Source organism: Myodes glareolus, chromosome 4 (genome assembly GCF_982192425.1).
Source record: "Myodes glareolus chromosome 4, mMyoGla1.1, whole genome shotgun sequence".
Classification (NCBI taxonomy): Eukaryota; Metazoa; Chordata; class Mammalia; order Rodentia; family Cricetidae; genus Myodes; species Myodes glareolus.
Genome location: NC_142029.1, coordinates 13,001,983 through 13,020,587, shown reverse-complemented (window position 1 = coordinate 13,020,587; position 18,605 = coordinate 13,001,983). Strand labels below are relative to the sequence as shown.

General features: G+C 43.4%; 1 protein-coding gene across 6 annotated transcripts in view; it reads right to left on the bottom strand.

Annotated features, from left to right (window-relative positions):
- Positions 1-434: 434 nt before the first annotated feature.
- The window catches only part of Mlh1 (mutL homolog 1), a 37,891-nt gene continuing 19,720 nt past the window's right edge, over positions 435-18,605 (bottom strand). For 5 of the 6 annotated variants that reach the window (XM_048423507.3, XM_048423508.3, XM_048423502.3 and 2 more), the window contains 9 exons: positions 17,436-17,589; positions 13,944-14,320; positions 11,556-11,704; positions 6,532-6,640; positions 4,985-5,048; positions 2,943-3,107; positions 2,400-2,492; positions 1,796-1,909; positions 435-818 (listed from right to left, as the gene is read on the bottom strand). In XM_048423507.3, the coding sequence (XP_048279464.3) occupies positions 651-818; positions 1,796-1,909; positions 2,400-2,492; positions 2,943-3,107; positions 4,985-5,048; positions 6,532-6,640; positions 11,556-11,704; positions 13,944-14,320; positions 17,436-17,589 (1,393 nt within the window). In that variant the 3' untranslated portion in view covers positions 435-650. The remainder of the gene's footprint in view (positions 819-1,795; positions 1,910-2,399; positions 2,493-2,942; positions 3,108-4,984; positions 5,049-6,531; positions 6,641-11,555; positions 11,705-13,943; positions 14,321-17,435; positions 17,590-18,605) is intronic. The other variant, XM_048423505.3, reaches the window with a different exon arrangement.

Genomic DNA, 18,605 nt, shown 5'->3' with positions numbered 1-18,605 from the left:
GTATATAGACAGGCTGGCCTCAAGCTCACAGATCCACTTGCTTCTGCCTCTAAGTGCGGGGATCAAGGCATGTATCACCATATCTTTGGGCCTTTTTTTTTTTTTTTTTAAACAAAGCTGGAGTTTATTTAGGGACGGGCACTGAGGGAGGAGATGTGCAGGGAACTCAAGACATCTCAAAAGTTGCTGTTCTAGGGCTTCCTTTAAAAGGAATTTCAACGAATGCAATTTAGGGTATCTGATAATAAATTTCCATAATAAAAACATCATAGCATGATTTCAGAAAACTTCATGAGTTTTTTTAAGAGTGTGTGTAGAAATGCCTTCTGAGGTGCCTAGGGCTTTTTTTGAGTCTTCAACACAACCCAGTGTATATTAGGTGAAATCATCTTAGTTTCCAATGTGAAGTTACACATCAAAAAAAAAAAATCACATCAAGACATACGTGAGTTTATTTGCAGTCAATCCACACATGAAGGCAAATGTGAATTTTTAACATTAAGTTATAGCAACAACGCTGGGATACAAAGCATGAGCAGCGAGCACTGGAAACCCTGGAGCATACCAGCTGCCCTGTGGCCTCCTCATCTGTAGAACGTGCTTCGTCTTGGACGGTGGATGCACAGTCACTAAGGTGGCTACGGCCACATTTAACACCTCTCAAAGACTTTGTACAGATCTGGCAGGTTGGCGAGCTGCAGGACATTTCCATCCTCTGTGAAATGCTTCGGAGGCAGAAGGTGTGAGCGGAAGGCTTTATAGATGATGTGTTCCACAGTCCACTTCCAGGGCTTTGGGGGAGAGCCAGGCATGTCACTCTGAAAAATACGTGAAATGCATTTATCTCCCCACATACTGGCCTTCCCACTGACATGATAGGCACTGGGCCTGGAAGGGCCTTAGTGGTGTGTAATGAGGCTTCTGCAGGGCAGTCTTGAGGATCCCACAGGTCTGAGCAGAAGCAGCAGAGTTTGTGAAGAAAAGAAATTTGAGGGACCACTGCCTACGTTTTTGTTTTCACTGCAGTGGATTTAACATTTCTGAGCCTGGTTCCTGGATCATAACTCGACAGCAAACGTGGGGTATCTTAAAGTGGCGCTGCTCTGACACTCCAAGGAGGATAAACCTGCCTCACTGCTCCTCTCCATGTAAGCCTTGGCTGCCCCATGTATGTGTTCTTTTCCGTCTGCTGTCTGGTTCCTTTCAAATAAACTTAGAACAGTTTGTGTGTCCGCTTCCCCACCAGGGTGAGAGAGTTCTTGGGGTCTCAGCAGGAGCCAGGGCTAACTTCTGTTCCACCACTGTAAAGCACGGGAACCAGAGCACACCAGGGGTCCTGATCAGGGGACAGCAGGTTCACCACCACTAAGGGCTATGCACTACAGCGGCTACTACAGTAGCTTTCTCAGAAACTCTTGGCTCTCTCTGCCTTTCTCTGAAATGCAAGAGTGTCACAGGCAACACTTGAGTATCTGTCAGGCTCTTGGATCATTCTGGAGGCTATGTTCTAGTCCAACAGAATGAAGTATATGAATAAATGCTGACCACTGTAAAGAGATGGGTGTTCTGCTACATGCCTATAACCAGCACTTAGGAGGCTGAAACAGGAGCATCCAAAGTTCAAAGCCATATGCAAATTCCTGGGTTAAAAAAAAAAGTTGGGAGCTGTTGTTTGAACTTTGTCATATAAAGCGAAACTATAGGACTTTATAGAGATTATTTAAGTCCCATATCCTAAAGGTACATGAAACCTGCCCCAGTCCTGGATGCCAACGTGCATTAATTACCACAGTACCTGCTGGCCTGAGAGGGCTGACTCCTCCAGTATATACTGCTTCCGAATGGAGTAAAACATAGCACATTCCTTACTGAGGCTGTCAAAACATTCCTTCTCTTCATCCCAATTTACCTGATCCACAGAATTCAATACAAGAAAAGCATTCAATGCAGTGCTTTAACATTTTGTGTCTAAATATCACAGACCTGAGCTGGAGAGATGGTTCAGTGGTTAAGAGCATTGGCTGCTCTTCCTAAAGGACCGAGGTTCAATTCCCAACACTTATATGGCAGTTCACACGTATCTGTAACTCCAAGATCTAACACTTTCACACAGACATACATACAGGCAAAACACCAATGCACATAAATCAAAATAAATAAAAAAGAGAATAAATAAATAAATAAATGAATAAATGAATACCACAGACCTAATAGGCAAAAAGAAACGTGACTTTTGCAGCACTAAAACTTGACTGGGATGACTATGGTATGGGCTGATACGGCTCTCAGCTATTTTGTTTTGTTATCCTTTCAGTTCAGATGAAGATACTCTACCTCCAGTTCACAGACACAGACACACACATGCAGGCAAGCACTGCTTAGCATTTGCTGTTAAATACCTCTGTGGCCAGTCGAAGGATGAAGAGAGGCAGTCCCTCCAAAGGGGGAACATAGTTGTCAATCAGAAGGGGTAATCCAATCAGGTTCCCTTCCTGCTTGGGGAGGGGGGCAAAAAAGGAGAGTAAGACATAATGGCATCACTGCTGATATTTCATTCCTCTTGTGTTTCTCCAAGCCTGTACTGGGTGCAGGTTGTAGGATGGACACCGCCCTTTAATCAGGAACAACTTTTCCTTCTAGATCTGCTCAGAAATGTCAGGACAGGAAGCCCCAAAGAACAAGGGTAAGAAGAAGAAATGGAGCAGGTGGCAGAGTTTCGTTCTCATGTGGTCTGTCAGGACTGGGACTCAGCTTTCCCTCGGGGACTGGGAACAGCATGAAGGATGAGTTCGATTTTATCATCTCAGGTGTAAACGGGGAGTGGAGAGAATGTCACATATAATACATGCTGCTTCTGAGGGGAGGCCCGCCTTTTAGTTCCAACCAAGGAACTTGACCCTTATCTGAAAGAAAGCTCAAAGGCATGCAGAGAGCTGCCCCACCTCATCAATTTCCAAAGAGAAATAGTCTGCAAGCATCTCAGCTTTCTTCTTCAGAAACTCAACAATGTATTCTGCAAGTCCTTCCTTCGGGCCATCTTCCTCTGTCCAGCCACTTTCAGGACTGTCTAAGGCCAGCATGGCGAGGTCAAAGAGTGGTGCTGGTTCCTGGGAAGAAGCCACAACATAGGGATTCAGTGGGAAGCTTGAGTCTGAACAGACCAAACTCAGTTCAGGCATAAAAGCACCAAGAGACAGAATGCCCGCTCATCAATGCAGGTTTCAATACCCTATTAACAGCAGAACAAGCAGACAGGAAATCATTATGGAGATAGTTGACAAGCACCACAATGAACACAACAGATGTGGCATCTATAGAACACGACTGGCAAGGTAAGAATGTAGATTCAGGTGCACAAAGATCATAAACACAAAACTCATGCTTCAGGCATGAAACAAGTCTCAGTAAGTGTGAAGACACCCATGAATGTTCTTCAACAAAGCTAGAATTAAAGTAGAAATCAGCAACAGATTTCTGGAAAACCTCCAAGAGACCAGATGCTAAATGATGCAGACCTAAAGAGACAGTCCAGCCTACTCAGAAAGCTCCAGTCCTAGCAAGAGACTCAGACCTTTACAAACAAAACTGACGAAAACCAAGACGAAGGGACAGATCCTGGGGAACAAACCTGATACTCCTCCAGCCCTACACACATGCACACATGTGCACCCAAACTGAGCACCCATACAAAGCAAAGAAGAGACAACCTGAACAACTCTGAGTAATAACCTGAATCTCTAAGAATTCCCTATCATGGCATCTTCAAGTGCAGACTGTTGTAAACAATGAGTAAATAATAACAACCTACAGAACGCTTTCGGAAAAAACGGCAGAAGAAAGCTTACAGGCTCACCTATGAGATCAACATTAGTCTCTGCTAAAACCACATAAATGTAATACAAAATAGTAACACTCATGAACATAGATTAAAAATAACTTATAAATACAACTTGAGGAAATGAAATCTGGCAACACATAACCAAGTAGGGTTCATCCCAGGAGTGCAAGGTTGGTTTAACACACGCAAAGTAGTCAAAGCATTTCACAACATTAATAGTCTAAAAATTAAAAAAGCGTATCTTAAAGGAAGAAAAAGCATTTGAAAAATTTTCAAATCTATTATTAAATTTTAAAAACTGAAGAGAATTTCCCCAACTTCCTAAGGTACCCACAAAAACTCTCTCCCAGCTACTAGCATTTTCAACAATAAAGGTGTGACTGCTTCCTCCAAGATTGGAACAAAAAAAAGGGTTTCCATTCTTCCACTTCTATTAGCTCAGATTACAAGCCATCAAGAAAATGGTGAGCATCCAAACTGGCTTTAGCCTTCATTCCCAACATTACGACCATTCATGTAGAAAAACAGACTATATAAGCACCAAACTAGCTGAGGTGAGCAAAGCTGCAAGACAGAACATCTATGTACAAAATTCATGGCATTTCTGTAGTCTGATAATAAACATTAGACAATGAAGCTGTTAAGCTGCCGGGTACAGCACCATAAAAAGTGAGACATTAATCTAATAAAATTGGTCTTTTCTCAAAAATTATCTATAGATATAATACAATCTTAAACTTCCAAAGGCTAAATTAAAACTTGGCACCAACACCTTCTTGATATTGTTGAAGTTCAGTGGTAGAGTGTGTGCTTACTACAGTAACACAAAGTAAAGAAAAAGCAAACACATACCCCATCCCCATTCTGGCCATAGTTTTAGAGAAAATTTCTCCTTTTAATTTCAAGTAAATATGTAGTAACTTCTATAGCAAGAAGCATTTATTTAAGCTGGCTAAAAAAGAAACTATTCATCTGAAAAGATTCAACAACAACAAAAAAAACTTAAGAGCACTGCAAATCATAAGGTACAGAAACCCTTAAACATACTTTGGAAAGTGTAGATTTGCCAAGGAGGAAGTCACGTATAGCTCATATTCTGAGAAACAACCAGCTGCCATTTCAGAAGTGAGGAGGAAAGAAACTTACCGATAACCTCAGAACACCAAAGTTGGCAAAGTCATAAATGAGTATCTGGTAGAACAGCTCTTCACTGGAAATAAAAATGAAAGACTTTAAGAAAAATAAATCTATGCTTGTGGGTTGAGCTGCAAGGACAGAATGGGACAAAGATACTGCTGCCTGGCTGTGGACCTGGCTAAGAAGGTCTATGTAAAGCACGGGGATTCCTAACATGATTCCTGCCTGGACTCTGCAGCCATCCCTCCCAGACAAGTTCAAACACAGTCTGGCTCACCTCCTCCTCTCTAGTGCTCTAAGGGTTTCAGACGCCTGCAATAACATCTAACACACTGTCTGCTTACCTTCCCCAGTTAACAAAGAGCCTTAGAGCTCACCTCCTGGCAGTCCACCATCAACACCATAGGGTGGAGTGCTTGCCTAGCTCATGAAGGCCTGGGTTTCATCCTCAGCACCACAGAAACAGTTATATGGGAAAAAGTATATGGAGCATATAGAAAGGGCAGTTTTTCCATTTTCATCAGAAATGGACGGAATTACACTGCACTGATTTTTTGGGAGGAGGGAATGGAGTGGGATAAAAGATCTTGCCATGTAGCCAGCCCAATCTGAAACTCACAATCATTGTTTACCTACACCTGCCAAGTGCTGAGATTGTGGGTGTTTGCCCCACATCTGGAAAGGCACCGATATTTGAGTTAGTATGTTCCATTGGCTGACAATAGTCCAGGAATAGCAATTAAGTATGTATACTGAATTACTAATAAAAATCATGTTCTTCCTCATATGCAAATCCCAGCCTATAGCATAAAGATGTAAACACAGTACCTGTGGGTACAGTATAGCATGTAGAAAGGAGAACAAGGAAGGCTAAATATCAGGGGATGAGACAGGACTGAACACAGTAAATGATCAGGTCATGAAAGAAGACATCACCTATTTGAGAATACACTTACACAAGCTCTAGATGCAATGGATTCTAAAGTCCCTGCAAACAATAAGAATGTCACCAGGTGTGAATATGGCTAATGGCACTACTGGGATTGCCTTTCCTAAGTAGTGACTGGTAGCTTGAATACAAGCCTGTGTTGCATCCCCAGCACCGAGAGGCGTGGGCTTCCTTTTCTTGCCTCCCTGTTGCATGTAAGTGACACCAGATCTCTAACAGCACAAAACCCTCAACACCTGTTTTTTAGCCAATGTCTACTGAGTGCTGAGCCCAGGGCTGGGCATCCCTAGCCATTTCTCCCTACAAAATACCAGTGACATTCAGTTTTACTAGCCTAATCTATAGGCCAAGACACAAGAGACACCATATAGAAAAGACAATTCCCGACATGGAAATGGAAAACATCGACACTAGCTCTGCATTCACGTCTGTGTCTCTCAAGGCTCGCTCTATCTATCTATCTATCTATCTATCTATCTATCTATCTATCTATCTATCTAGCCATCCTTTTCAGTCATTTTACCTGCTCCCCCACCCCCACCCAGCACTGGTGCCTGTCCCCAAAGACTACTCTTCTGGTGGCTCTGGTGCTTCCACCCAGATTTACCTAAGTTTGGTAGTGTTGAGGAGGTACAGCTTGGTCTGGTGCTGTGCCAAGGCCCACTGAGGATTCACACAGCCCACAAAGGAATGGTTACGGAGCATCTCCCGGAGAGCTAGAACACAAAACAAAACAGAAACCATGTAAGTAATGGAATCCTTCTGAACAGCTCTTCACACCCCAAGGCCCAAGCAAGCAAAGATGCCTCAGCTAGGTCTCCTGCTGTAAGAAACCAAATATGGAACGACATACAATTTGCCTCTAAAGATGTATGGAGGAGTTGCTAAAAGATTAAGGAATGAAGGAGGAATGAAAGGCTCCTCCAGAACTGGAACCTTCAGCTTTCATGGGCTCTAACAGTGTGAAAAGGAGGACAGTTAAGAATGGTTTGAAGGGGTTGGAGAGATGGCTCAGTGGTTAGGAGCACTGATTGCTTTTCCAGAGGTCCCTGGTTCCATTCCCAGCACCACATGGAAAATCACATAGACATACAGGCAGACAAGACACATCAATGCACATAAAATAAAAATGAATTATTTTAAAAAATAATGGTTTGAAATTGGGAGTCTGACAGACTAATATTAGTCCATCGCTGGAGCTGGAATTCTAAGATCTGCACCCTGCACACAAAGGGAAGCAATACCTGTGTCCATTCTCCAACCACCTGATGCCTTTTGTGTTAGCAGTAAAGAAAAAGAAAAAAAAAACAACCAAAACAAAACAAAACTCCTGACATCCAGAGTGTACAGCCATAATCTCATCCTCACATGTTTTTTATAAGCAGAAATGATGACAGACAGACTGTCTGAGAACCCAAATGGAGATATTGGTTTAAACTAAAACCAGGCTTCAAGTAATCCCCAAGAAAAAGTCCTAGTAACTAGCAGCTCTGTGCGTGTGGAGTGTGATACATATTATAAAAGAGGAACAGGGAACCAAGTTTCAAGGTCTAAAACAAGCACAGCAGACTGGAGATTGAAACACCAGCAAAGAACATGAAACATTCACGCCCCTCGAGAATGAAGCTCTCACCCAGCACCAGGACACAACTGCAAATATCCAAGGGAAACTGGGAAGAACCCAGCAGGACTTCAGAACCCTGAAATGATTACACTGAGACAAAGGCAGGCAACAGATGAGACAATATCAGTGGATCTAAGAGATTCTCACAACACAGCCCAGAGAGGCAAAGAAAAGATGTGAGGGCAGCTTAAGTGGCAACGAGAAAAACAAAACTTAAGTCTAAAGAGGGTGGGGATGGAGCTAATATCTGGAAACGCTCAACGGTATCCCAGAAAGATGCGAAATGTCAAGCCCCAGTTCTAGGAAATGCAAATAAAACCCCCAAAATAAAGAATGAAAACCCCCAAACCAAACAACATCGCCTCCCTCAATACTCCCAACTATATGCAAGAGTTGCTGGGGAGTGGGAACTAAAGAGTGCTTACATACACTCAGGAAGAAAGGGGAGATTACCATGGATAGTAAATATTTGATTCAGGGCTGAATTTTCAACAGTAGAAGTCAGAAAAAAAGAGACCTACAATACACCAAGAAAAAACAATTGTCAACCTGGAGTTTTAAAAAATAAAAGTGAATTTGAGAAAATGAATTCAACTTGTCATAGCTGTTGCTGATGTATCTGTGAGTGTTCACTGTTTTCATCATGGCTGTTGTTGATACATCTGTGAGTGTTCACTGTTTCGTAGGTTCTGCAATTATGCCTCATAAAGAAGCTTGTTTTCTTCATGGAATGGAATAAGCACCCCCCACCCAGACACACACATCTCCTACCCTGTTCCACTGGGAACTTCGTATCTTTACAGGATGTTCTGTGTGGGTGGAAATGATTACTTTTAAAGCTGGAGAACATCAAATAATCTAGACTAATGAACCACTGGAGGACAAAGAGCAATATGACCCTTGAAAGGAGGCCACAGAATTCCTAAGAGGAATACTCATGGACTCTCTAACCATCTCCAGCCACTGGAGTGTGACCCAGTCAGCAGGTAGGCAGAATCCATGTCAGCTGGCCAAGCACATGGCCTTTTCACAACTTAAGGACCTGTATTTTACCCCATCCAAAATGCTCCTCCAGCCATAAAAAGTTTCTCTATAGTTTTTCCTCCATTATGCAAAGACCAAAATAGATAAAATCCTTCTTTTATATCAAAGCTAAACCATACACCCTACTTCAAATCTGAGACCGTGGATCTTAACATATTCTCAGTACCAACAGACAAAGCTAAGCTAAGGAGAATCCTAATGCTGAGGCCCCTGCCTCACCTCTCAGGTCTCAGCAGGTAAGGTGGGGTACTGCTTTTTGCCCTTCTCTCTCAAACAGGGTTTCTTTCATTCTGCCTGATGAAACAGCAAGGTTCATTAAACAATCCGTGCAACCCCATTCATCTCATCTACTACTCCACCTATGGTGCAACACACTGCACAAACTAATTAACTTATATCATGTTACAAATAATTAACTGATATGTGGTACACCTTGACCCTAGGTTAATAGTGTCAGCATCTGATCTAAGACTGACTGCTTACCAAAGAACAATGCACTGACCCAACTTTGCATTTAAACTTAAGTGAAGAGGAGGGCAGATCTCTGTGAGTTTGAGGCCAGCCTGGTCTATAAGAACTAGTTCCAGGGGCTAGAGAGATGGCTCAGTGGTTAAGAGCACTGCCTGCTCTTCCAAAGGTCCTGAGTTCAATTCCCAGCAACCACATGGTGGCTCACAACCATCTGTAATGAGGTCTGGTGCCCTCTTCTGGCCTGCAGACATTCACACAGAATATTGTATACATAATAAATAAATAAATATTAAAAAAAAAAGAACTAGTTCCAGGACAGGCTCCAAAGCTACAGAAAAACCCTGTCTTGAAAACAAACAAACAAAAAACAAAAAAACCCACCAAAATAAATAAATAAATAAATATTAAGTCAGCCTACCCACAAAGGCCATTGCTAGTGAACTCACTGTGCTTGACTGTCCATCTTTGCTGTGCTTTAATTTTTTATTTTGTTTTTGACATATATTCCTACCGTGTTGTCCAGGATAGCCTTGAATTCCTAGGCTGAAGTGATCCTCCCGCCTCAGATTTTACAATGGTGAGGACTAAATGCAAGGACCACCATGCCAGGACAGTTTTAGACTGTTCAGATATTCCATGTAATGTTTTTCCTTTCCTCATCTCTTCATCTTCTCTATAAGAGGAGGTGGAGTCATGTGCTCTCTCCAGAGACTATCTGAGAATTAAGCTAGCATGCGTGGATATATATTTTTAGGTCACTTAGAGTCATCATCTGGGCCTCACCAAGACTAAAAAATCTGACCACTTGATACAGGCTGATTTTACCCTGCACTGAACAGTTTATTTGTCAAAAATATCACTGAAATGATCTTTACTGATCTCAAGACTGAGGGGGATTATCTGCAAACACCTGTGAGGAGAAGTGCTGAAGAACCCATGCAGCGGCCCCCACTTACGCGATTTAAAATTGCTTTAAGCTCCCAGCTGGGAAAGTAACACACAGGAAAAAGCAACCACAGCACATTTCATGGAAACAGAAACCCGGAGCCAACTGGCAACACGCACAACGGGCAGGAGCCTAGTCACAGGAAGATGTGCATCACATGTAACATGGACAGCACAAGAGAAATGTAGGGTGGAGGAGACAGACAGACATGGAACAATGTATGAAAGGAAAGTTCAGGCCTTCCTGTGTTGGCTCAGACCACCGTCTGAGACAGAAAATGGAAGAGGCCGACTCAGCAGCTACTTCAGAGGGTTCAGAGTTAGCGGGAATGGTGCTAACTTCCTCCTGTGCTGTATAATCTTTTCAAAAAGTAATCCAGGAGCCCAATGTGGTGGCAGATGCCTATAATCTAGGACCTCGTAGGCAGAAGCAGAACTGAGATTAGTGTGTGTTACAGACTGAGTTCTAGGCTAGCCTGAACTATACGGTGAAACTGTGACAAAACAAAACACAAAGTGAGTAACAATGCAGATGATCATAATTTATATTTTATAATACTGAAATTGATTTGTTTTCATGCCTTTCTTCATTTATTTGTGTGTGTGTGTGTGGGGGGGTGGTCATACATGCACCACAGCACACACGTGGAGGTCAGAGGACAACTTTCAGGAGTAGGTTTTCTATTTCAACCATGTGGGTCCCAAGTATCAAAGTCAGATTAGGTCTCGTGCTTTTACGCAAGGAGCCATCTTGCAGGCCTTTAGGGTTTATTTACAACACATGAAAACAGAAAGGTCACGGTTAGTTGACAAACTCAAGCACAGAGCTGCTGCTTGGAGCCTGTGCAATACTCACACTTGGAACAGCAGTTCCTCATAGGTGCAACATGGCTGTGTGGGCAGCGTGGCTGTGGGGGCAGCGTGGCTGTGAGGGCCACTCTCCTTACACATCTAATTATGAACTCTGTCTACTCACTTCTAAAACCTTTTGGCTTTCCTAGTTTCCTAGTAACAGGGACCAGGATGAAGTCTGGTACCCAACTACTCTCAAAAGCTGTTTCTGAGGGTAACAGGGACTTATTGGCCTTCAGGCTATAAAAATACAGGTCTTCCTAACAAGTGTCTTACTGGTTACTTCTAATCAATTGGTGATATTCTAGGATAAGTCAATCTTACATTCTGAGGCATAGAACAGTTAAGTCACAGTGTGAGGTCTCATGGTTGAAATGGAGTTCAGGGTAAACTCAACTCTCACCTAAGCACACCTCATCTGACAGGATAAGCACTTTGCTGCTCATTCATGATGCTGCTTTTAGTAAAAGCAGAAACAAAGTAGAAACGATTGCAATGACCACTGTGCTAATCCCTTTCGTTACTAGGAATATCAGTTAATTCTGCTTAAAGCCTTCCTCTTCCCCTTGAGAACTGTCTTCTGTGTGAGGAAAACAGCCTGTCCAAACAGCACATGGCAGTGCCTGCCTGAGAGCATAAGTGCTCTCTGCATTTCCAAAACCCCAAGTGCCATACAGATCTCAGCACTTACGTACTCTCATGGCCTCGCTCATTAATTTCTTCCTGGAGATTCAAAACACTGGTGAGGTTAATGATCCTCCTCCGGGGGTAACAGGCAGCTGTCATTTCCTTCCGGGAGTCATCTTCCATCATCTCCACATCAGAATCGTCCCGATGTCTCTTTCTGCAGTGAAAGGAAAGAACTGGCAGGTCATCATTCTTCCATTTTATTTTTAGTTTCCCGAGATAGGGTTTCTCTGTGGGGCTCTAGTCGTCCTCGAACTCAAGAGACCCTCCTGCCTCCCGAGTGCTGGGACTAAAGGCCTGCGCCACCACTGTCCAGCTCCACTTGATTCTTTAACTCAGTGTATGTGCTGAACTTCAGAGAAAGGAGCAGCTTCTCCTTGCCTTGGCAGGTCAGCGGCTGTCCTGTGTCACGCTACTTCTCTGACAACCCTCAGATCTCAAGGGCCTTAAGCAAGTAAACTGGCCTTGTCAAGCCCCATTCATTCATGATTCCAAGATCCATCCGTCTGTCCACCCACGTGACACTGATACAAACCAGCTACGCAGAGCAGTGGACGCACTCTTAGGGAAGCCCTCATGCTTGCTTTCTAGTGGGAAAGTTAGCAAAAGAAAAAGACTTCTGAAGTCCAATTTAAAATGCTTAATTAAAAAGCTATTTTATGTTTATGGCTGTTTTGTCTGCATGTATGTCTGTACACCACATGAATTCTTGATGCCTGTAGAGGTCAGAGAAGGCACTAGATTCCCTGGGAGTGGAGCTACAGACACCTGTGACATGGTGGATGTTCTAGGTGCTAAGAATCATGGGTCACCCATAAGCTGGGTCATCTATAAGAATAGCCAGCGCTCTTAACTATTGGACCTTCTTTCTAGTCTAAGCAAAGTTTTAATAGTGGTGGATGTTACTAAGAAAGTACAAGGTCAAGGTCACATAACAGACTGATAGGCTGTTAGAGGAAACAGATCTTTTTGTCTGAATGGACAATGTGGTAGTTTGAGTGAGAATGACCCCATAGGCTCACATATTTGAATACCTGGTCCCCAGTTGGTAGACTTGTTTGGGAAGACTGGGAAATATGGCCTTGTTGGAAGAGGCATGTCACTGGGGGTGGGCTCTGTGGTTTCAAAGACCACAACAGGCCCAGTCTCTCTCACTTCATTTCCAACTTGTAGATGGGTATAAGCTCTCAGCTACACTCCAGTACCATGCCTGCTGCCTGCCTACTCTCACGTTTCCTGTTATAATGATCATGGACTAACCCTCTGAATTATAAGTAAGCCCCTAATTAAAATTATAAGTTGCCTTGGTCACGGTGTTTCTTCATACCAACAAAAGTAACTAAGACAGAATATCTTTGGAAAAAGGTGACATGTGAACTGAGATATTTGTGACAAGACCCAGAGTTCCAGGTTGAGGAACATCAAGGGCAGCAGAAGGATCTTAGTTCAGTCGATCCAGGACAGCCACAAGAATCAGGGGCAACATTACTGCGAGGAGGAGGCGAGGGGGAAGCCAGCAAATGAGGGTTAGGCTGTCATCCCACCTACAATGGGAAGCCCTGGGAAGGCTTTCAGCAGGAGGAACAGAACCCTATTTTTGCTTTAACATTTTCTGATTGCTCTATGATAAATAACACTTAGTTCCCCAAATGATGAACAAGTGGAATTATTTCCTTGGCAGGGTAAGAACATTAAATAAGATAATACATAGAAAGTACCCATGCTTGGAAAATACCTGCATCATTTTATTCTCTGGAAAAGCTTCCCGAGGAGCCAGCTATCTTGGCAGGACAATGCAGGAATGAGCAAAGTGGAGTTCAGCACTATGTCCAAGTGCAATACTCACTTCAGTGCCAGATTTCCTGATAGCACCTCTAGTAGAGCATGCACTTTGGGCAAGTGATTCTGAATTGAGCATTAGGTCACTACCTGCTCAAGAAACAAAGAATAGCTATCTCATAGGCTCAGTGGGATCAGTATCTGGGAACTTGTTAAAGCACGCACTAGAAAGGCCCAAGGTTGAATGGCAGTTCCATTACTCTATCTCCTTACACTCATTCTTCTCCCATGGGCTCATAAACTTCAGGGAATTCTGTAAACTGGGATGCTTCTGAGAGGAGCAACAGCAGCTGAGGCGAGGATGGAAGAGCCATTTTAGGCTTTTCTCTCCAGTCACATCGGGTGTCAAGGGTTTGTCAAAATGCTTTAATAAAAGCTGCATCTGTGCTCGTTCTGATGTGTTACCAACATATAGAACCACGGACGTTTAAGAACCTCACAGGAAACCATGTGAGCCACTGTCAAATGCAGACAGAATACAAGGCCACAGCCCTGTCCCGGTCTGTTTGTGGAGACCCTGCTGGAAGACAGCTTTAGTGAGGAACAAGGAGCCATACCTGGGGTTGCCTGGACTGCAAGTGGGTGCTGCTTTCTGTGCCTCTTCTGAAACCTCTTGTAGTGCATCCCTCTCCAGGTTCTGACCCGTGACAGCTGCTTCAGCGGGGGCTGGAAGCTCAACCATCTCCTCGTCTCTCTGCATGGCATCTTCAGGACAGCCCTCTGTCCTGTCCCCTCGGACAGGGTCCTGAGGTTGGCTGGACAGAGCCCTGCTCACAGGCTGTAAAAAGGCATCGAGCTTCTGGTCCCGGGAGTCTGTGCGGACCATCTGGTGAGCATAGACCTTGTCAGCACTTCCACTGGCAGATGAGGAGGCCACACCTGTTGTGGGCTTAAGTACCTCCCCAGAGGGTCCAGCAAGTCCTGGAAGCAAGGTCTGTTTCAAAAGAGAAGACAAACTTTAGTACATAAGTGTCCAGACCCCCAGCAGTACCAGATGGAGACATCAGAGCCAGGAGTCATACCACAGTTATTAGTACAGAAGCAAATTTATTAAAGGTGTATAAAATGTTCATAGGCATAAAATTAAAAATAAAATCAAGCAAAGTTCTTATAATCTTAAAATGATGTTGAAATGAAAAGAGGAAAGTTTTTATAGTTTCTCTATTTTTCTACTTATGAAAAGATCCTATTTTATTTTTATGGTAAAACACATACATCATATAACATACTATTTTAACCTATTTTTAAGCTAGAACACCATGGCAGTGAGTACATTCACACAGCTGTGCATCTATTTCCAGACCTTTTCACCCTCCCAACTCACACTCGGCTTCCATTTCCCCTCATCCCAGACCCTGGCAACTAGCATTCTACTGTTTTGGTTTTTTGTTTTGTTTTTTCTTATTTAAAATTTCCTTGTCAGGGGACCTCAGGCCTCTCACCTGCTAAACAAGTACTCTACCACTAAACTATGTCCTCAGAATTCTAGTTCTAAACACACTGAAGCCTAACTGAAGTCTAAAAATCAATGACTCCCAGAAGCAGGGAGCCCCAGGTACCAGATTCTAGTTTACTAAACACCAGTCCTGCTGCGAGAGACCAGAGAACCCCACTGAACTCTCGAAGACTCTCTGTGATGGAGGTGACGTGTTTATGCCTTGCTCAAGAGGAATGCAAAGTGTTCAACAGATTCTCCTGGCATCTTCATGTTCACAGTTTAAACACGGGAGAGAAATAGAGGGACAAAGCCCTGGGGATGATTTTGATGCAGCCAGCATGGGTTTCAGTCCAATGGCTCCTGCTATGGGTGCAAGCACTTGTCACTCAGGTTCATGTTTCACTGTGTGCTCTTTCTCACAGCCCAGCTGGTTCCCACAGGGAAGCCTCAGCCCCATCCCATACACTCACAGCAGAAGCATGCCAGCCATTTATATTTATAGCTTGTCTATTTTACATATTCACCACCAAAAAGAGGAAGATGGACACATGAATTGACCCAACAAAGGACATCTTCAGATGAAGAATTACTGGTGTCAAATGAATGGGAGGGCAAGCAATCATTTGGCAAACTGATTGATTCTCAATGTTCCGAGCCAGATCAACAATGTGAATGTTCTTAACATCACTGAGCAGGACGTGGGGACAAATACCTCGATGCTAAATTCTATGGAGCATGAGAATTTACAGTACTGTGAGAGACAGTCACTGGCAATATGGAAAACTGCGTGGAAAACTTAAGATTTGAGGATTTGAATTTTTTTTGAGGAATCAAACTAGAATGAACAAAATTTACAAGTAAATAGAGTCTAGTATGTTTTTGAAGGACAGAGAGATGGCTCAGCGGTTAAAAGCACTGGCTTCTCTTCCAAAGGACCCGGGTTCAATTCCCAGTACCCACACATCAGCTCACAACTGTCTATAACTACAGTTCCAGGGGATCTGACATCCTTACACAGACATACATGCAGGAAAATCACCAATCTACATAATATAAAAAAATAAATAAATTAAAAAAGAACGTCTTGTGTCTGAATATGGTTATGTCTCTAGATTTCCAACTCAAAGACAATACAGGGGGATCCGAGAGAGTTAACTAGTGCCACAAAGAAACAATCAGCCAAGCCAAATGTACAAATTATGCTACAGGAAACCTAGAGAAGTCAATGAGAACAGCAAATTTAAGAAGGAGAAGCCAGGGGTGGCAAGATGGCTCAGTGGGTGATAGGGCTTGTTGCCAAGCTTGACAACCTGAGTTAACTCCTGGAAGTCACATGCTAGAAGGAGAGGAGTGACGCCTTCTGATCTCCACATGCTCGCCAGAGTACAGGTGTACATCTCCCCACAGAGAGATGAAAGGGAATGGCTTATGTAATTCAAAGGGGCTTAAGGAACTTAAAGACAGGCCTGGTGGCACACTTCTGTCGTCCCAGGTCTGGAGAGGCAGAGGCATGAGGATCATTAGTTCAAGGTTTCTCAGGTACAAGCAAATTCAAGGCCAACCTGGACTATGAAACCTTGTTTCCCCAAAAATATAAACACACACAAACACACACACACACACACACAGTGAGAGAGAGAGAGAGAGAGAGAGAGAGAGAGAGAGAGAGCGCACCAACCTAATAGATTTAAAAATGTAACAACAGAATATTATGACTGGAGCATCACTAGATACAGATTTGAACAAAGCTGGTAATCAACAGACTCTCTTGATAATTAAAACATTTGAATATAGATGATGCATACACTGAATATAAATGATGTTACTGCTACTAATTTTTTTAGGTATAGTATTTATATTATGGTTAAGCAAGAAAATTTCAGATGTATGATGAAGTGTTAAGGAAGAAATAAATGTCTAAAATGTGCTTTCAGATTTACTTTTCTCTTCCCAAAGGAAGATAGGAACAGCTATAACCAGTAGGGCAAATGCTGACGATGGATAACAGGTATATGTACTGTTTAATTTTATCTCTCCTTAGAAATGTGAATAAAAAACAAAGTAACAGCTCCATTCAAAAGGGAACACCTGTCCTGGAAGACACTCACAATGCAGAAGGCGGGCTGACTCAGCCCCGTGGTAGGAACATCTGCTGTGCAAGCATGAGGCCCTGATTCAAATGCCCAGCTCACGTAAAGTCTGGTCTGGCTACAAGCATCTATTACCCAGCCACTGGAGCAGAGACAGGCAGATCCTGAGAGCCCACTTGCCAGTCACCCTCACTCAAAGAGCATCAGTTCAGGGAAAGCCATTCTCAAGGCAATAAGGAGGTATAAAAAAAAAATTCAACATCCTACTCTGGCCTCAGCATACAAGCTTGGATGTATGACCGGCACACATGTGCATGGAACACACACACACACACACACACACACACACACCCAAACACATAAAGCCCAGAGGAAAATGTTACCTTTAAGAAAACTATCAAAGCAACACAAAGACAATTAGAAATTATAACAATTATAACAAAAAATCCAAGTTTCCATGATATGGAGCACCTTTTAAAGCAGCAGTGGCCCATAGAGACTGTGGAGGTAGATGCTCTCACCTGGGTGAAATACATCCTGGACGAATTGGACCCCAACAGCTTGCCCTCAATGTGCTGTTGCACACGCTCCAGGATACTCTCCTCATGCAGAAAGTGAACTTCATGCTTGGTGGGGTGCACATTGACATCTACATTCTGGGGACTGATTTCCAAACTGGCATGAAAAGAGAGGAGAGAAACCAAATGATGGGAAAAATCTACAGGGTGACTAGACAATGTGGAGAGGCCCAATCACATGACCTCAAAACTGAAGATAAAGTCAGAGAGACCGAGTGCCATCTCTGATATCGAGGGGCCATGCAGTTTCTAGGGTGGACACAACGGCTCTCCTCATTGCACAGACTTAAAGTGGGAATCAAGTCTATATAAGGCATCGTCCATGTATACAGAGGTTATCACAGGCCAGCCATCAGCACTCTAGAACCGCCGCTAGATTGTGACCTCAGGCAAGTGCCTAACTTCCCTGCATGTTTTCTCAGCTTTAAAGATAGGGTGACTATCAAACTGTTCCCCCTCACTTTTCAGGGGGGGAAAAAGGCACAAGAATTTGCTAGTCAGCTCAAGGTCTTTCCCCTGCTCCAAGTCCACCTTTCAGGGCTTACTGATATGAAGCCCTGTCTACAGAGGCTACTAGAGGGATGACAGGAGGGGTTTCCTAAGTCAGTTTTGGGAGCAAACATGCCACACTTCTTGTACACAAAGCCAGTGACAAGTCATTTCTTCTTGTGGGCAGTACACCCCACAGCAGGTCCTCAGTGTGGAGATCTGTCTCCCCAGCATAGCAAGCCAGTCAGTCTTTCACTGAGTGATGGAAGTCAAGAGGCTGTTAACCCCACAGTCCTGGGATGGCTGTTCTCTGCACCTGCTCTTCCTGCCACTCACATCTCACTACTCAACTCCGATTTGAATTCAGTATGCAAATTTTTCATTACTTTCCTGATTTCTATCTCCTGTTTAGATCAAAGACAGAACAGCCGATGATATAGCGGGTTTATTCCTAGCAAGGAAACATGCAATGGCGGCAACAACTGCACGTTAAATCTAAACTCTAGCCTATGGCCACAGCACCCTGAGCAGGCCCGATCTCACCTAAAGCCATTCTGAACTATAGTTCAGACAGTAAACTTCCTCTCATTTCAGTAAGATCAGAACAAAGAAAATGTTTTTTGA